General features: G+C 46.0%; 1 protein-coding gene across 3 annotated transcripts in view; it reads right to left on the reverse strand.

The window, feature by feature from the left end:
• Nucleotides 1–377: 377 nt before the first annotated feature.
• The window catches only part of UBN1 (ubinuclein 1), a 29,265-nt gene continuing 12,288 nt past the window's right edge, over nucleotides 378–17,354 (reverse strand). For 2 of the 3 annotated variants that reach the window (XM_083710818.1, XM_083710819.1), the window contains exons 9-18: nucleotides 16,127–16,256; nucleotides 14,837–14,955; nucleotides 14,540–14,668; nucleotides 13,935–14,078; nucleotides 11,771–11,821; nucleotides 11,015–11,057; nucleotides 8,956–10,206; nucleotides 8,014–8,269; nucleotides 6,869–6,958; nucleotides 378–3,348 (exon numbers count right to left, since the gene is read on the reverse strand). In XM_083710818.1, the coding sequence (XP_083566944.1) occupies nucleotides 3,296–3,348; nucleotides 6,869–6,958; nucleotides 8,014–8,269; nucleotides 8,956–10,206; nucleotides 11,015–11,057; nucleotides 11,771–11,821; nucleotides 13,935–14,078; nucleotides 14,540–14,668; nucleotides 14,837–14,955; nucleotides 16,127–16,256 (2,266 nt within the window). In that variant the 3' untranslated portion in view covers nucleotides 378–3,295. The remainder of the gene's footprint in view (nucleotides 3,349–6,868; nucleotides 6,959–8,013; nucleotides 8,270–8,955; nucleotides 10,207–11,014; nucleotides 11,058–11,770; nucleotides 11,822–13,934; nucleotides 14,079–14,539; nucleotides 14,669–14,836; nucleotides 14,956–16,126; nucleotides 16,257–17,354) is intronic. The other variant, XM_083710820.1, reaches the window with a different exon arrangement.

The following is a 17,354-nucleotide window of genomic DNA, read 5'->3' on the forward strand; positions in this document are numbered from 1 at the left end:
GAGACAGGATTTCCTTAAGCCTTCGGAAAGCTTAAAAAACAAAACAGCCATGCTGCATTCCCAACACAGCTCAAAGGAAGCAGCCTTGTAACAGGTCAAACTATTTGCTCATCTACTCTAACTGGCAGAGTCTCAGGTATGGGAACATGAGAAGCTGTCTTATGCTGAGACAGACTACTGGACCTATCTGTCTCAGGATTATTGGTACTTACTAGCAGCAGATTTTCAGGGTTCCAGACAAGAGTCTTTTCCCCACCCTGCTTGGAGGTGCCAACAATTGACCCACAGACTTTCTGCATGCAAAACGGCTGCTCTGCCACTGAGTTATGGTCACCTCTTTGCCTTTTCTTTGAAAATAAAGAGAATGAAAACAGCAATTTGGAAACTGGAAAACAATTTTATTCAGCTGCTGTATACAAGATTAGCCATTTTAAACGTCTCCTCCATCTTCCTCATTACCTAGAAAGGCCCCTGCCCCCACCCACCCACCCACCCACAACACACACAAAAATAAATTGCAGCTCTTCCCACACTCAAAGAAGCTGCTTTTCTAAGTTTTTAAGTGCCATCTGGTGGTGCACATGCCCACCATAAACAAAAATCTCCCAAAAGGGTCAAAGCCAAGGCAGAGAGAGAGAGAGAGAGAGACCCCAGTGCTCTTGTTCTTGTCCCAACCAAACGCTGATAGACCCTGCCCTGCCATGGCTCTGTTTGATTAAGTTCTCTCACTGTTCAATGCAAAAGAAAAGGCGGGGAAGGAGGAGGGGGAAGAAATAACATTTCCCTGAGGCAAGAGGCTTCATGAGATTTCTTTCTAAAACAAGAAGTTTCTGCTCCAGCCACTGCAAATGCACAGGTAGCTTTTGACAACAGAAGCTTTCAAGGGAGAGAAACAAGAGGGGAATTGCAAGTAGCTCAAGAAGGCCTCAATCCTGTCGAAATGATAAAACAGTTCTCACAAGAGGTAATTAGCACCCAGCAGGATTGAGGCCTGGCCAGAAAAAAGCAAAAACAAAAAACAAGCCCATCTATTACAAACTTCTGTGCTTCAAAACTGGCAACCTTAACATTTGGTCTTTGGCTCTTTTACTACAACCTAGAGTTTTTATTATTCTTACTTTCTCATGGAAATGATGGATATATTTTCATAAATAAGCTTGACATAATCCAATTCATTTTGTTGGGGAGATGTACAAATTAATTAGGGTTTATGTCCATATTTACTTGGACTTCAAAACAGGCATGTTGAAGGAATGAAGTTGGCTCCAAATTTGGTCATAATCCAAGTAGAACTCATTGTGATTTATTTTCTTTCTCTTTTTTTAAAAACAACGGGGCTCACACCACTTAGAGGATCAAGAGCTTTCTGATACCAAGGAAGAACCATCCAATGTAGGGCTCTGAAGGGAAGGGAGTACCCTAAGGAGCCATGTGGTTTATTATGAACAGTTTTTGTTTGCAAGCCACTGGACCGAACCTAGTCTATGGCCTTCCAGGAACAGAAGAGGCTGCTTGTTCCAGCAAGCCTCTTTTCACAGGGATTGCCATATGTGCCCCTCTTTGTGGCAATGTGTTTCATAACCTCTTTTCTCCCCAGGGCAAGCAGCATACTGGGACAAAAAGGTCAAGTGAAGAGGGGGAAGGTTTAGTTAGTCCTTCAGCCCCCACCCCTTCCTGGTTCTCTTACACAAATTACCCACTGACCAACTGAGCTGTCAGTCACCTCCTCAAAGCAAGATATTTATGACAGCTCTGATGCACAACCACTTTCACTTTCCAGCAAAGAGCACTGGTGGGGTTGGCGCTGGCCCTGATGAACCTACACTACTCCCCAGACCTCCACAAAAGAGCTTAGCCACCAAGATTCTTAGCAAAGCCTGAGCAAGCTCTTAAATGAAGAGGGTCACGCCCAATTTCCAGTGATTGCACAGGAAAGGTTCTCAGAGGGAACTGCCCTGTCACCAGAATACAATGGTTCCATTATCATGCTGGTGCTAGAACAGCATCTCCAAATAGATAATGGTCCGCAACCCAGTAGTCCTACAGAGGGCCAGCTCCACACACCCATGTCTCTGTGCACCAGTATGCAGAACTCCAGTAGAGCAAAAGTAGAGCTCTAGATCTCACCTTGCTTACAGAACACCTGCTGAAATCTGAGCCCGGGGAAAACAGCTTTAGGGCAGGGATGGTGTATCTGTGGCCCTCCCACTTCCATCAGCCCCAACCAGGATAGCCAATGGTCATGAACGATGGGTTTGCAGTCCATCATCTTCAGGTAGACTACAGGTTCCCCATCCCTGCTTTTGGGGAAACTCAGGTCCACATACTCCACACCTACTGATCAATATCTATTTTGTACTCTGCTTGGCACTAGGCAACTCCACAAGGTCAAGTCCAGAAAGTAGTGTATAACTCCAGAAAAAAAGCTCTTTTCAAATAAAGCCCAACACATCTTAAATACAGCTAAGAATTTTTGAGGGGGGGAAACAACAACAAAAGAGAGAGCCCACACAAAAAGAGCTTGAAATGTTTTGCACTCTTGCTCCACCATAAAAGGCACTGGAATTACGGCTTTGCTATACACAATGACATGCTGGGAAAGAAAGGGGACTTGTCCAATCCTATGCATTCAGTGGTAATGACAGGGCAGGGAAGAGGGCAGGATTGACCATACCAGAAAATAAAAGGCAGAGAAGCAACACAAAAAGATCAGAATGCCAATGTTCATGAATGCATCTCAAGGCCTCACAAGTCTCTGTCCTTCTGAGAAGACCAATGAGCTGATTGACTTTACAAAAGATGCCACAGAGGAAGGTGGGTCTTCTTGGTTGACGTCAGCATAGCTTTATTACAGGTACCATAAAGGGCGGGGGGAGGAACCACTTGTGACTGTCACTCTTTGATTAGCTAAACCCAAAGCAGGAATGTTCAAGCACCTTCACATAGTCCACTGGAAAATCAAGGAGTGAGAAACAACTGGATTCAGAGGTATGTGACAAGAAGGGCTTGGGTTGTCGTGCTCAGCTTCTAGAGCCCTGCCTGCATCTCTCCCTCCCACTCAGGTGCCTGAAGTATGTGAAGCCAGGGCAGCTGCCAGAACGGCACCAGTTAAGTGCTTCCTTTCTTAGTGCGAGGCACAGATCCCTGTGGAAAGGGACTGGTCCAAACAGGGAAGGAACCTCCAGATCAACTCCATTCAAAAAGGAACAGGGGTGGGGAGAAAGGGCACCTTGCGTCCGTGGCTTCATTCTGCAAGTCCCTATCAGGGCTTGTCATGTCCTCAACTTTCGAACTGTCACAATTTCCGTGGCTGTACATTGGACCCTTTACCATGCAGCTGAGATGTATCTGAAAGAGATGCAAAAGAAGAACTGTTACTGTCCCCGCCCCAGCAATGGAAACTCCAAACATTTAGTTTACCAAATGATTAGCAAGTGTTACTAGCCATAAGCTACTAAAGAGTTTAATTAATAGAGACATTGACAGACAGGAAGGGATGATCACTGCAGTCTGGAAAAAAACCTGTGACTGAAAAACTGAAGTTCTGTAAACAGAATTGGATCCTCAAATGATTACAGCTTGGGCCTTGCTGTCCTTTGTACTGCATCATGGGACAGTAAGGCTTTCTCAAGCATTTGATAGGGACCAAAGAAGAGGAAGACGGATAGGAGGGAAGAAGGAAAACATGGTACCCATGTTCCCATGCTCTAATGAATGTGCACAACAAAGGTTTAGGTTCCCCTAGCTAAGTTCTCTCTCATCCTTGGTCTTGTGGGCAGGCAAAAACACACCCAAGACTCTTCTTGATATCACGTATGGTTGGTGAGTAAGCCTGGTTCACAATAGTGCATCACTAGTGTAATCAAGTACTGATGAGTTATGGATGATTTGTCTTAAACATGCAGCAAAATGTGGTGACAAAATCTGTAGAGTTCCAGGATGTTACAATGCACTGTACTCCTTATACAGGTGAATGAATGGCATACTGTGCTAAGTAAAAGCAAACCCTTTCACACAACAGGGAGGCTACAACCCCTCTTCAATAAATGCTTTAAAAAATAAAATTTAAATGTGCCAAGCACTAACATTCCATTCTATGACCATGTTGCACTATAGGTGTAGACTAAGACAAAAGCACAGCAGCGGAGGCAAAAAGAGTTTTCTCCCTGTGGCAGCTCCTTTGCAGGTTGCTATTTGGCACAGCACTCTGTGTGATGCAGACTTGCAAAGTTCAGCCTGTAGACCTCAAGCAAGACAGCAAAACCCATCCTCTGGAGGAGGGATGGAGGTTGCTGGACTCAAATTTTCATCAACCCCAGCCAGCAAGGCTTATAGTCAGGGATGGTGGGAGTTAGGGTCCTGGAACATCTAGGGGGGCACAGTTCACCTACCCCGGCTCTGGAACATATTCCAAAGAATGTTTCCTCAAGGTCAGCTTACAAAGCTTCAGCTATCTACCCATCCAATTGCATCCAGGAGACCTCAAAAGCTCCTGCACCAATACATGCTATTCCCCTGGCCACTGGAAAGCAATGAGGTGGATTTCCTTTCGGAAAGGGTTCCTGAATGTGGATCTTCCAAGAGAGGAATATTTTTACTCCGAGTAAAAAACAACAAAGTAGCAACCCCGCTACTTGAGGAAGTTCCTCAAGGCCTGGCTAAGGATTCGCTGAAATTCAGCCACCCTGAGTGTTTTGAGCTTTTGAAGAAAAGCTAATAATAACTGCACTCTGTGCTGTTATCTGAAGTATTGTTACTATGCAGTGAAGTGTTCCTAAGCAATGTAAATGCTATTTTTACACTCTGAGTATGTCAGATACCCAAGGCAGTGAATGAAGGTTTGGAGCTCATTAGCAGGGCATCTGCTTTGCATGCAGAAAGTTCCAGCTTCAATCACCAACTTCTCCTGAAACTTTGAAGAGCCTCTGCCCGCCAGTGTAGACCAATGGTCTGACTGTGAACGAAGGCAGCTTCCTATGTTCTCCACAAGATCCAAATCAATTAAAACATCGCAATTTAAAATTACGTTTAGGATACACAACACAGCAGCACAACCCCCCTCCGCAACAAACAGAAATAGCAGCAGCAGCATCACCACAAGTTATTAGCAACAACTTTGCAATAAAAACAAGCAATAAATTAATTAGCAGGGAGGGGGGCAGGGGAAGCAACCAAGTTGCCATGGCACCATGTTCTGTACTTTCAGAGAGATTGGGCAACCTACAGAAACGACCTCCTAAATGGGGAAAAAACACATCCCCAAGTGACTTCTATGTTGAAAGTTTAACAAGAGGCTGCCAACTGCCATATAGTTCCTCTAAACACCTAGTGCAGCCAGGAGCATCCATGTCTTGTTTCAAGGCTTTAGAAAACAGGTTGCTGAACCTTTTCCGAGCAGAGGGCTGCACTGAGCCACAGCCAATCCTCCAAGGGATACATGCCAAAATGGGAATGGGAGAAAAAGAGAAACCTTATTTGTATTTCTTTCTTTCTTTTTTTAAAAAAGAAATATATCAGTGATACGTAAGGTGGAGGCCACAACCAGCATGTAAGGAACTATTATTAATGGAATTAATGCTTCCTTCTTCCTCTCCCTACCCACAAATTTAATTTCTTGTCTTCCAACTAAAAACATTAAAGCCTACTTGAAGAACTTCCTACACCAACCTTCTTGCTTCCTCTCCATTCATTTCCTTAGAAATCATTCTCAAATGAAACAATTTATGCTCCCACTCCCTAAGTTACTTTATTGACCTCCACATTAATTACTCCCTTTCCCCGTCATGAAGAACTCCCCCTCTTTCTTTCCTCTCTGTTTCTGCTCCCCGCTAGCTCATTTAGTGCTCACCACTCAATTTACCGCTGGGTTAAAGTGCAGCTGTGATGCTTCGTCCCACTTAATGCTGCAAGGCTTTCAACAGCTCTTGGGACTGATCAGTCAAGACCAGCTCCCCTTTGGCAGTTAGAGCGTCAGTGTTACCGGAAATAAAGACATTAGGATTGATGAGGGCTCAAGAAGCCCAGTGAACACAGACGTTTGCAGCTCAAAAACAAGGTGGACGTTTGAGGAACACTTAAAGTAAATCCTTTGAAAACATTTAAAACTCTCATTGAGGCAAGATTGCAAGACCTGTGGAAACTAGGTCCCCCACCTGTGTCAAAGTGTCAAATGTTGCGAGTTCTCCATGGGCCACTGAAAATATCTTGGGGGCCACATACAGCAGACAAGCCATGGGGTAGCCACCCATGTTAAAAGCCAGCCCAGCCCTGTATTTGTGCCTTGTGGGCAACAGTTAATCCACATGTGAGTGTTTCACAGAAAGAAAGGCCTGGGGGGGGGGGTAAAATTGTAACCTGGGGCTTTTCTGAGAAAGCAGCTGTATGTAGTTTGGTGGCAGAGCATCTACCTTGCATGCAGAAGACCTCGGGTTCAATCCTGGCATCTTCAGGCAGGGGTGGGGGGAGAACCCTGCCTGAAACCTGGGAGAGCCATGGCCAGTCAGTGCAGACAGTACTGAGCTAGACAGACCAATGATCTGATTCTGTTTAAGACAGCTTCCTAATATTTAAGGGGAAGGGTTATTTAAGCTTCCTGTGTTCCAGCACAGCTTCAATAAATATTTTCATATCTTTCTCCTGAAATAAAATTGTTTGAAATGGGAATAAAATATGTTCCTTACAAAATAAAAGAAATGGATGGCATTAGAGCATCCTGGGCTTTACAGAGGTTTCCTAAGCCACGGGAGTTGTGAACCTGGAGTCAATGGCAAGGGTGGCAGCTCTCTTGCTGCAAAGCAGGAGGGCACCTGCGGGGTGACTCACGAGTGCAGAAGACAAACAACAACAGCAGCAGCAGCAGAGGAGTTACCTGGCAGGCTGTGTGCTAAATGGGCAGGCAGCACTGAGAGTGGGAGGGGCGCTGCCTGGCGCAGGCTGGAGGGCAAGCCAGCCAAAAGACCTAGAAAATGGGGAAGAGGAGAGAAAGAGAAAGAAAGGAGAGAAAAAGGAGGAGGAGGATGGAATAAAGGAGAAACAAATGTATGTTGAAGACAGAAACAAGCAGAGAAGAAGATGTCTGCTGGTGGATTCTAATGAAGAAGAGCGGCCCCTCCCTCCCCAATGTCTGTCAAGTTCTGCAGCCAACAATCAGGTGGAACTAGTTCAACTGATGGGCTACAAAGCACAATTCAGTTCGAGCTGAGACTTGTTGGGGAAAAGAGGAAAGAAACCTGGCTTGTCCAACCAGTGCTGGTTGTGGAGCTTGACTTTCAGAGGAGCCCCTGCAAACCAAGAGTGGGTTAATAATCCCTGTGCATTACTGTCAGTCCAATGCATGAACTGACTCTACTGAAAAGCAACTGATCCAGGGCAATGTGAGGGATATAAAATATAGATTTGTGACGGCAAGGGCTCCATTCACACATACCAAGCCATCATGGAATAGGTCACAGGGGCAGTCGGATCTCTACTCTTGCCCAGGGCAAGCCATTCCTGCTGCTTTCCCATTTCCCACATTTTTCTTTAAAATTATTTACACTCCACAGCACAACTGTAGCTTCCAAGTCGGCTCACAACACGAGCTCCAAAATTACACTATAATACAACAAAGGCATAGACATCTAGCAAATAAAAAACCAGCAGATTATGTTGATCCAGTACATTCAAAGCTACTGAGTGACTGAACAGACAAGCCTGTTTTACCTGACACCTAAATGCAGGCACAGGCAATAGCTGATGAGGAATAGGAGGCAGTTCCACCACCAAAGGAAAGGCTACCTCTTCCTGGTAGGCTACCCCATCCTAAGAGGCACCCTGAGCTGAGCCATTGAGGAAGACCTCAAGGATCGGGCAGCTTCACATGGAAGCAAGTGGGCCTTCCCATACCCTGGTAGGCCCAGACCATTAAACGCATGGGTGTGGAAACTCTGGCCTGAGGGCCAAATTAAGCCCTCCAGGGCTCACAACGGCTGTTTCCCTGGAGTGCGGGCCCCTATTTCCCTCTCAAACACTTACTGTGGCCAAGGCCATGATGGAAAGTCCCCGGGGCCGGTCCCGTGACAATGGCGTCCTTCGACACCCCTGACTTGGGGGATGATTCAGAGCTGAAGGAAATCACATGAAGAGGGAAGGAATGGATTGGAGAGATAATTCCTAGCGGGGTGGAACTCAGGGCTGGTGCTGGCAGTTTCGGGTTGCCGGGCTTGTAAGCAGGAGACAGGACGTTCAAGGAAGATGAACTGGTAAGCAGGACTGCTCCGCTGGCTCCTTTCTGGGAAGGAGAAAGAAAGCAACCATCAGAAGAGCAGAGAAACGGTCTACTGTCATCCGTCATGGAAGCATGTGACACAGAGGCTCATGCACAACCTCAGAATTCAATTGATGGGTTTCAAAATTTCCAGGAAAGAAAGTTCCCTTGCCTCCAGAAATTATTGCCGATAGCTAAGAGAAGCTGTTTTCTCCCACCCAATGCCACCTGCAGCAGGTCCCTCAGAACTGTGCCAGGCACAAAGCTCTAGCAATCACTTTCCAGATTTTGAGGGGGTGGACAGCCTTGCAACACGTCTCCTGAATGAAAGAGGACATTTATTTATTGGCTATATTTACATCTCACCTTTCCTCCCAAGGAGCTGAAGACAGCACACATGGTTCTTCTGCCTTTATTTTATCCTAGCCACCAATCAATGAGGTAGGTCAGGCTGAGACTGACAGGTAAGCGACTGGCCCAAAGTCACCCAGTGATCTTGGTAGCCAAGTGGGGATTTGAATCCTTATCTCCCAGGTTGCACCACATTGCACCACTGTGCCACACTGGCTCTTGCTGGCATGAGTTGGTAACAGTGAGTTAAAGAGTAGCAGCAGCAGCCAAATCAAGGTAGACAGGGAAGTTCACAGGGCAAAAGAAAAAGGAACTTACAGTAGTCAGCTGACATCAGGCCTCTGGGAGGGACCACTTACCGGCACAGGTGTTGAGGTTGCAGTGCTGCTAACTACAGCGGGCTTCAAAGAAGAGGTCAGCAACTTGGCCACTCCTTGCGTCCCTCCGCTTGAACTGACGTTCGGACCCCCTGGTGGAGCAACCAGGGTCAGCTTCTGGGAGACCAGGGCCTTCTTCACCATGGAACTTGGAGACAAGCGACTGGGAGCCTGCCCAGGTGAAGGTAGCGATGTGCCTGGGAGCAGGTTCCCTGTGGAGGAGGAGATTTGGTTTGTGGATATGCTGGACGTGGAGCCGCTGGAAGAAGCTGCCATGTGACGCGACAAAGCCACAAAAGGCGACTTGAACGACTGCCCCAAGGAACCAGGGGTGCTGGGGTGCTTTCCCGTGTAGCTCAGGGTCAGAGAAGAGGAATTGGGGGTCTTGTGGGCGCTGCCAGACCCTGGGGAGATGGTCGAAGAGGAGGAGGAGGAGGAAGAAGAAGAATGGAAACCGGGCGATTTGGTGGGGGTCTTCACCTGCTGATGGAGAGGAGGCCGCTGGGGCAAAGGGGAGATGATCTTGGGACCCTGCAGCTTGACAAAGGGAGGGGATGTGGAAAAGTTTTTCTGCTGCTGGGAGCCCAGGGGGAACACCTTCACCTGGGGTGTTTGGACTGGGGTCGAGGTCTGGGGCCCATGAACGGTGCGTGGCAGGCTGTGATGCTTCGGCTTAGACTGGTGGGCATCCGGAGTCTTTGCAGGGGTAGCCTGGCAGGAGAGTTCTCTGTAGCTGGAGCTCTCAGTCTTTTTGTCCAGAGGAGACTGGCCCAGTGCCAAGGCCTGTTCGGCCAGGAAGTTGAGCGGTGACTGCAGAGAGCTGCCGGCTGGAGATGGGGCAGGTGAGGGGCTTGGCTTGGAGAAGCTCCTCTTCTCTTCCAATGTGGTCTGAACGGGGGGTTTCTCCAAAGGCACCTTTGGGGTGGCGGGGAGGGTGAAGTCAGGGCTTCCCCCCGTCCGGCTGTTAAGAACAGCCAGTTCCTTGGAGACAGCTTCCAAAGATGAGGCAGCATTGTGGATCAAGTCTTCATCCAGAGAGTCGTCCATGCTGAAAGTGGGAGGAGCAGCTGTGCTGCTGGGAGTTGGGGTTGAACTCATGGCCAAGAGTTCCCTGGTCTGAGGGCTGAGGCCAACTGCAACTCCCTGCGACTCTGGAGAAAGCGTAACTCCACTGCTTGTGTGGATCAAGGGCACAGGAAGGGGCAACTTCTTATCTGGCTTACAGGACGACTCCTGGAAGACAGAAAGGGAGATTAGACAGGTTGTAGGCTTAATGCTATTTGCCCAGCTATTTTTTTCTTAGTCATTTTAAATTGAAGGAGTATCACTTGCCCAAAGGCTCTAGATAAAATGGATTACAGAAGGAGCTGTGTACATGCTGTGCAAAGGGACAATTGCTACCAGGAAGAGAATATTAAAATGGGGTTGCTTTTATGTTAAAAGCGGCAGAGTTCTTTATACCATACATTCCGGAGTTGTGCAATTTCAACAGGAAAATTAAAAGCAATGCAGGAATATGAACATCTGGAGAGAGCTTTGGATGCAGCTAGACATGCATTTTCCTAGAACATGATACTTCCTGCAGCTGTAGTGCTGAATGCTGTAGAGACTACTTCAGTTCTTCTATCAGGACAAAGCCTACTCAATTTGCTACACCTCTTTTCCATGAAGTTTTTGGCTCAAATCTTTCAAAGCCAGTACCTAAACATCCTTTAACTAGTGGCTTACACTCATCTTGTTCACTTGGACCTTGGCCTCACTTTTCTTAGTTGTCTGCCCCTACCCCTGCCAAACACACATTTAAAAGTCTAATGTTCATCTCCAAGGCCATCATCGCAGGGAACTAGCTGGGCTTACATTGCTTTGACAATCAAATCTAGAATAGCACCATGTAAACTCAGGGCACAAATCATAGGAGTGGGTCCTTGAGAGCTGTTTCAATGTACACAAGAAGCAACTGTATCTTCCCCGTATTCTCATATGTCCCAAGAAGACGCAATCAGGGAAGAGTGCTAATAGGAGCCCAAGTATAACTGCTCACCTTTCCTTTCACCTTTGGAGGCGCCATGACTTTCTTCTTTGTTCTGCAGGGAAACACAAGCAAGAGAAGAGATTATCTTACTTCCAGGTCAGCATGATGTAACCTGCCAGGGGAGGCTAGCTAGAGAACCTTAAGCCTTCTAGTGCCTACAACAATCCCTGGGGGCCAGTTACAATTGAGACATGTGCTCAAATGGTGAACAACCTTGGGGAGTGTTGTGTGTGTTTGGGGTGCAGACACATATAAACATGAGCTGTGGTTCTGTGGCAGAGGACTTGGTTGGCATGTGCCAGGTCCCACCTTTAAATTGTGGGATCTCCAGTTAAAAGCATCTCACATAGCTGGGAGGGGGCAGGGAATCAGTGGGAAAGCTGCTGCCAGTCAGAGCGGACAGTACTAGGCCATGTGGGTCAGTGACCTGACTCTGCACAAGGCAGCTTCACATGTACATTCGCCAAGGATGCCTGCTGCTGTGCAGTATAGCACATACTGATCCCAGATTGTTCCTTTATCTGATTTTGCCAGCATTGCTATTCCACTGAAGATGTGCTGGCAGTGCTATTCCACCATTTCTCATGTCTGATCCACAAATAAAAAACATCAATAAGGCAGAAGGCCCTGCAGAAGTTCATGTTTGTCCATGCTGGAGAATATCCACATGCACAGTTGCCATCTGAGTGACAAAACGTGACCAAGGACTAAACAGCAGGATAACAGGACAGATTTCCTGTACTGCAAGCATGGGCAGATACTCACGGAATTGATGTAAGGTGACCATGCACTCGCCTGCTTTCTTTAAAGAGGGTCCTGAAAAAAGGAGAGAGGAAGCTGAGCCAGACCCATTGGGAATCAGATCTCCAAGCAGCAGAAATGAGCCTTTCAAGCTTAAGATCCTAGTGCCTCTAGCAGAATCCCGAGAACAGAATCTTTCTGTTTTTAAAAGGAAGTTTCTAGACCCCACTGTTGTAAAGAAAAGTTACACAAAAACATGCAGACAGCACTTGCTGTGGGTTAGAAACCATGTATGTAAATCAAAGATGACGACGGCCAATTTGAGCAGCAAGTGAGCCATCAGCAAACATGCTGCAACCCTGCATATTGTCCTTCTGAAGACCCCTTTAGACTTCTAAAATTGCTTTGACTGTTAAACATCTGGAGCAACCTCTTTTGCAGGTCTCCTTTCATCATATGCAGCTGTCTGGCCCACTGTGGCATGAAAAGCTCTACTCGCAGTCATGCCACTGACACTCACACTACAGGTAGGGCTGGGTGATATCTGGTTTTCAATATCACAATAGATCACCGAATAGACATAATGATATCTCAATGTATCATGATATATATCCATGGTGGCTGAGGGCTGCCCCGCGGGGGACGGAAGACAAGGGCTTCACTGGGAATACCCACGGTGGAGGAGGTCCTCACTGCACCTATCTGCAGGCAGAGGGCCTGACCAGGAATCCCCACAGCGGTGGAGGGCCCCATCACAGAGGATGGTGTGCTGCGCTTCCTTGGGGCGGCAGAGAGCTTTGCCGCACCTCCCCACAGTGGTGAGGGGCCTTGCTGCGCTTCCCCATGGCGGTTGAGGGCTTTACAATGTAAGGAAGTAGTAGATTTAATAAAAATGACTTCCATATACTATATTTTCAACTAAATTAAAAATAGTTCAAGTGATTCGCTAGTAAAGTTGCATCTGCTTCCCCACTCAGAGGTCTAAGTGGAATCTATGCATGCATAAGCCCCACTGAGTTCAGCTAAACTTCTACTTTCCTGGGAGTAAACCCCACTGAATTCAGTAGGGCTTGCTTGTGAGTAGACACACATTTGCTTGCACTGCTTACTGACAAACACCCTCTGCACCATTCTCACACAATAGCCAACCTCCCATTTCAGCAGAAGGCAACCAGTTAAATCTTCTCCCCTCCATTTCCCCCTGACAGAGAAGCCTCCCACTCCCCGCAAAAGCCCTCATCCCATCAATCTCTCCCTTTGTATCAAAGGGAGGGCAAGCAAGCAAGCAAGCAAGCAAAGACATAGTCTCCTTTAAATAAATAATTAAACCTTCCTTTTTAGTATGGAGGAAAGCTATTTATGGGGAAAATAAACACACTTCCTCCCCTTTTTTCCACCAGTGAGGGTGGGTGGGTGCAAGGGAAGAAAGGAAGAAGTGTTTTCCAGTTCTCTGTTTAAATTCCCTGTTTACTTTCCCCCTGGATCTTTGATAGCCTAGCCATGGGAGTTGCTCCTGGATTGTTAGCTGGCTCTGCATAATTAGCTCAGAGTTTTGAGAGCAGGAAGTTCTGCTGAAAGAGTTGGTTTGTGTGCTTGCTATGGATTAAAACTGGCTGCAGCTAAAGGCTTCTATCCTTATTTCTCAGAGAGGGGAGGGACAACAAAGCAAGGAGAGATGTGACTACCTTCTCACTGAGGAAAGTAGCAAGAAACATACCAGTGAAGCTGAAAGAGTTTCCTAGTTTGTGTGAGGGCTTATAGGAGGGAAGAGGGAGAGAGCAAACAAAGCCGGCAATGTATCTGTGAAGTATCTGTTTGGCTGGGCTACCTCCTCTGAAGCTGTCACGTTTCAACCTTTTGTTCACGGGTATATTGCCTTGTTGAAACACTATCACGATGTTATTTCAATACCGGTATTCAAGGGTATGGCAATTTATTGCACAGCCCTAACTACAGGTATCAATAAAATGGCTGAACTGCCATTTCCTGATATTCAAAGTGACCATTATTGTGGGCTTGCCTTCTCTACATTGAAAGCAGGGCTGAGGAACCTGTGTCCCTCAGGATGTTGTGGAACAGAGCCAATAGGGTCAGAGATGGGGCCTAGAGTACCTTTCGGATGTTGGGGATGCCTCTGCTATGTCTAAATTACAGCACATAGTGATTAGTCAGCCTTGTTCCCTCTCACCTGGACTGCATCCAGCCCTTTGGCCAAAGTGGCTTGACTTCTGCATCCAGGAAAGTCTTCACATAATCCTCCATTGACTGAGCCTTGTTCTTTTCACGGTCATACCCGTCCAGCTTGATTTTCACCGCCTGACAGAGCAAATCCCTAGAGGAGGAAGTTTACCTAGGTTACCCAGACAATACTCTTTGCCCCATGTCCCCCAACCCCACGTGTAGACTGCCCTCAATTGATTCAGTTTGGGAAGGTTATTTTAAACACAGCCTTTATAAGTTCAGCCCTTGTATTTGGACTATAGTGTACACACCACTATGAACCAGACAACAGATCTGTCCTAAACCTAGCAGCAATCTTGGGCTTCAAATTCAAGATGAACGACAAGGCCAAAATGCTGAAGCCAGGTGACATCTTCATACCAGACACCTCACCCTGGGTCTTAAATTCAAAACACACCAAGATCTAGGTGAAAACTGCAGCCCCCGTACCTTTGAACCAACTCGGCAACAAATAAAGCTGTAATGCCCAGAAAAGCAGATACAGGTGTATTTTCCCTGAAGCCAGAGAATAAGGCTCTAAAACCCAGTCTTGTCTCCTCTGACTTTGCCAACCTGATTTCATCAATCCACTGAAACTTCTTCCGAGGTCCCATGATCCGCTTTCCTCCTTTATCGTCATCTTCCTCGTCATCTGAACAAACCCGTTCTCTCTGGTCCTTGTCCTTTTCCTCTTCTAACATCCTGAGAGGAGAAGAGAAGAGGGACACTGAAGTGCAGAATGGTAATTGGATCCACTTCTAAAATAATTGGATCCACTTCTAAAATATTCCCCCTCCCCACTAGTATAAGCATCGGGTGTACACAGAGTGGAATGCAGGGACTAAAACAAAAAACAAGTTGAAAACGCACTTTGCAAACTTGGCCTGGGTGTGCGCTTGGCACTCTTCCTGGTATTTGGCCATCTGCTCTGGCATTGCCCTGCCAATGGCTTCCTTGAGTTTCTGAAGAGGGTCCTTCATCCGCCCTCCCTGCAGAAAAACAAAGAGTTAAGGACTCTGACCCAGTATTCATGCTAGGTTGTGCCCATACAGGCAGTGAGATTGTTTGTGAGAGGAAAGCACTCCTTTTGCACAACCCTTACTTACTCATCTAAGCCTAACCTCTAAATGAGGTCTAGACTTCAGATGTAGTTTGCTTACCATCCATCTTTCATATTTAACTTCTTGATAATTATGCTGCTTTGAATGTTATACTTTATATTTGACTTTCTTCTATACTGCTTTCTTCTGGATTCTTTTATTTGACATTTTAATGTAAGCCGCTTGGAGATTCTTTCTTTAAAAATATAAAGCGGTGTAGAAATGAAATGAATGATAATATTTAGAGCAGGTTCAGACAGCAAGAGCTAGGAGCCAAATATTTTCAGACATGGCTTCAAAATTATAGAACCTACGTTCTAAAGAAAATTGGAAAGCTACTTCATCACATTCCCAGTGGAGTGGCAAGGCCCTTCTCTTCTGATGGGCACTTGGCTGGCCTGGGTCATCTCCTGTTTTAACCTGTAGCTCTTTGATTTTGTGAAATTTATAGCATGTTTTGTTTGGCTCTATTCTTTCATGTGTTAGGAATTACTTTGGGCTATTTGGAAAAGAGGTATAAAAAAGCTTTTAATAAATAAAATTCCCTTTTCATCACCAAGAATTTGTTTTTTGCAAGGTTAAAGAAAGGGAAATCTAGGCCAGCCCTCATGTGGAAACCTTTTATCCCTTATTAGAAATGGCGAAATCATTGAAATTCAGAGACACACATTCCTTTCTCCATGAGCAGCCACTGAGCCCAAAAAGAGATGTTCACAAATCCAGTTTATGACATGGGACATTTCTTTCTATGGTTGACACCTCTATCACTTACACCAGGGGCCTGGGTGCCAAATACAACCTATCTTTCTCTTGGGACTCTTCCTAGGCCACACACCCTCCTTGTTTTTACCTGATAGGGATGTCCTTGAACTCTGATTATGCTTCTTGCTTGTTTGGCTTGACAGCTGATGTGTGAGACAAAACTGCCTTAGGGTACAAAGTTAAAACATTTATTGGTCCACCCACTTTTGCCTCTGAACCCATCCGCCACTGGCATGTGGGCCTCAGGAGGGAATTAGCTTACACTGACTAGTAGCACTGCATTTATGTGACTACTCACCTGTTCATAGGCGTAAAGCCGGCGGGCACGTTTGAGCAGGGTGTCTTTGTTGCAAGGCAGGAAGGAGGCCAGGTGAGCATACACCCCTGAGCGGACCTGGCTGTTCAACTCCCGAGTTTGCAGCTCTATACTGAGGGCAGAATAAGGCATAACTATTTAGCTCTGATCCAAATCCCTCCCTTTGACAGCAGAGTAAGGGAGCCCAAGCAAAACATGGTAAAGTAAAATACTGCAAAGGCCCTTTAAAAAAGCTTCAATTTAAAATTTAAATAAAGAAGGTTAAAGGTTAAAAACAAATGAAACAAGAATAACAAGGGGGGCGGGAATCAGAATATTATTGGCACAAAATAGGAAACAAGAAGAATTACCAACAAAAGAATGGAGGATGAAACTGATGGACTATGCAGAATTAGATAAATTAACAGGAAGAATTCGAAATCTGTGGGACCAGAGATTCACAGAAGACTGACATAAATTTACGGACTATTTGGAGAGTAATTGTGATGATCATATTACGCTTGTAGGTTTGCGAGAAGTTTTGTAAGGTGGACTATTTGAATATTGCAAAAAAAAGGTAACGAGGGGACTGTTAGTTAAGATAATTAAAAGCAATAGGAATTTAAGAAATGCAGAATAAGTGATAAGAACGGAAGACCATCAGAGGGGCTGAAGGAAGTCCAAAAAGATTGTATAAAATGTGAAGTTTTGTTGAATGAATGATAACTAATATGTAAAAATTAATAAAAATTATATAAAAAAATCAAAACGGGGGGGGGGGGGGGGGGGAGTTAGTGGCAAACAGTAATGGCAAAGTCTAAAGAATGTATTATGTAGAAGTCAAAAGCTAATCTGAACCAGAGTTTCCATGGACTATGGGCAGATTTCCTTGGCTGTTGCCACTCATTTTTATATAGTAGTCTCTTGCACTATTAGGACCGAACATGTGGAGCGAAACCTATGGTAGATATAGTTCTCTCAAGTATTTGAGGTCAAGCAGAGCTTTGGAAGCTTAAGACCCAGCACCTTGAACTGGCACAAACTGGCCCCCATTGGATGTGCCCTAGATGAGGCAAACCACCTCTGGCCCTTGCCATGACCATTCCTGGTTATGCCCCAAGGGTTTTTCATTTCGGCAGCCAGATTTCAGCAGGAAAGAAGTCGTATTGTCGCTGCTATTGCTGATGGCTGGAAGACAGTAACCTTTCCTAATCTATGGGAAATCACCCAG

The sequence above is a fragment of the Podarcis gaigeae genome (genome assembly GCF_964106915.1).
Source record: "Podarcis gaigeae genome assembly, chromosome: 14".
In the NCBI taxonomy this organism is placed as follows: Eukaryota; Metazoa; Chordata; class Lepidosauria; order Squamata; family Lacertidae; genus Podarcis; species Podarcis gaigeae.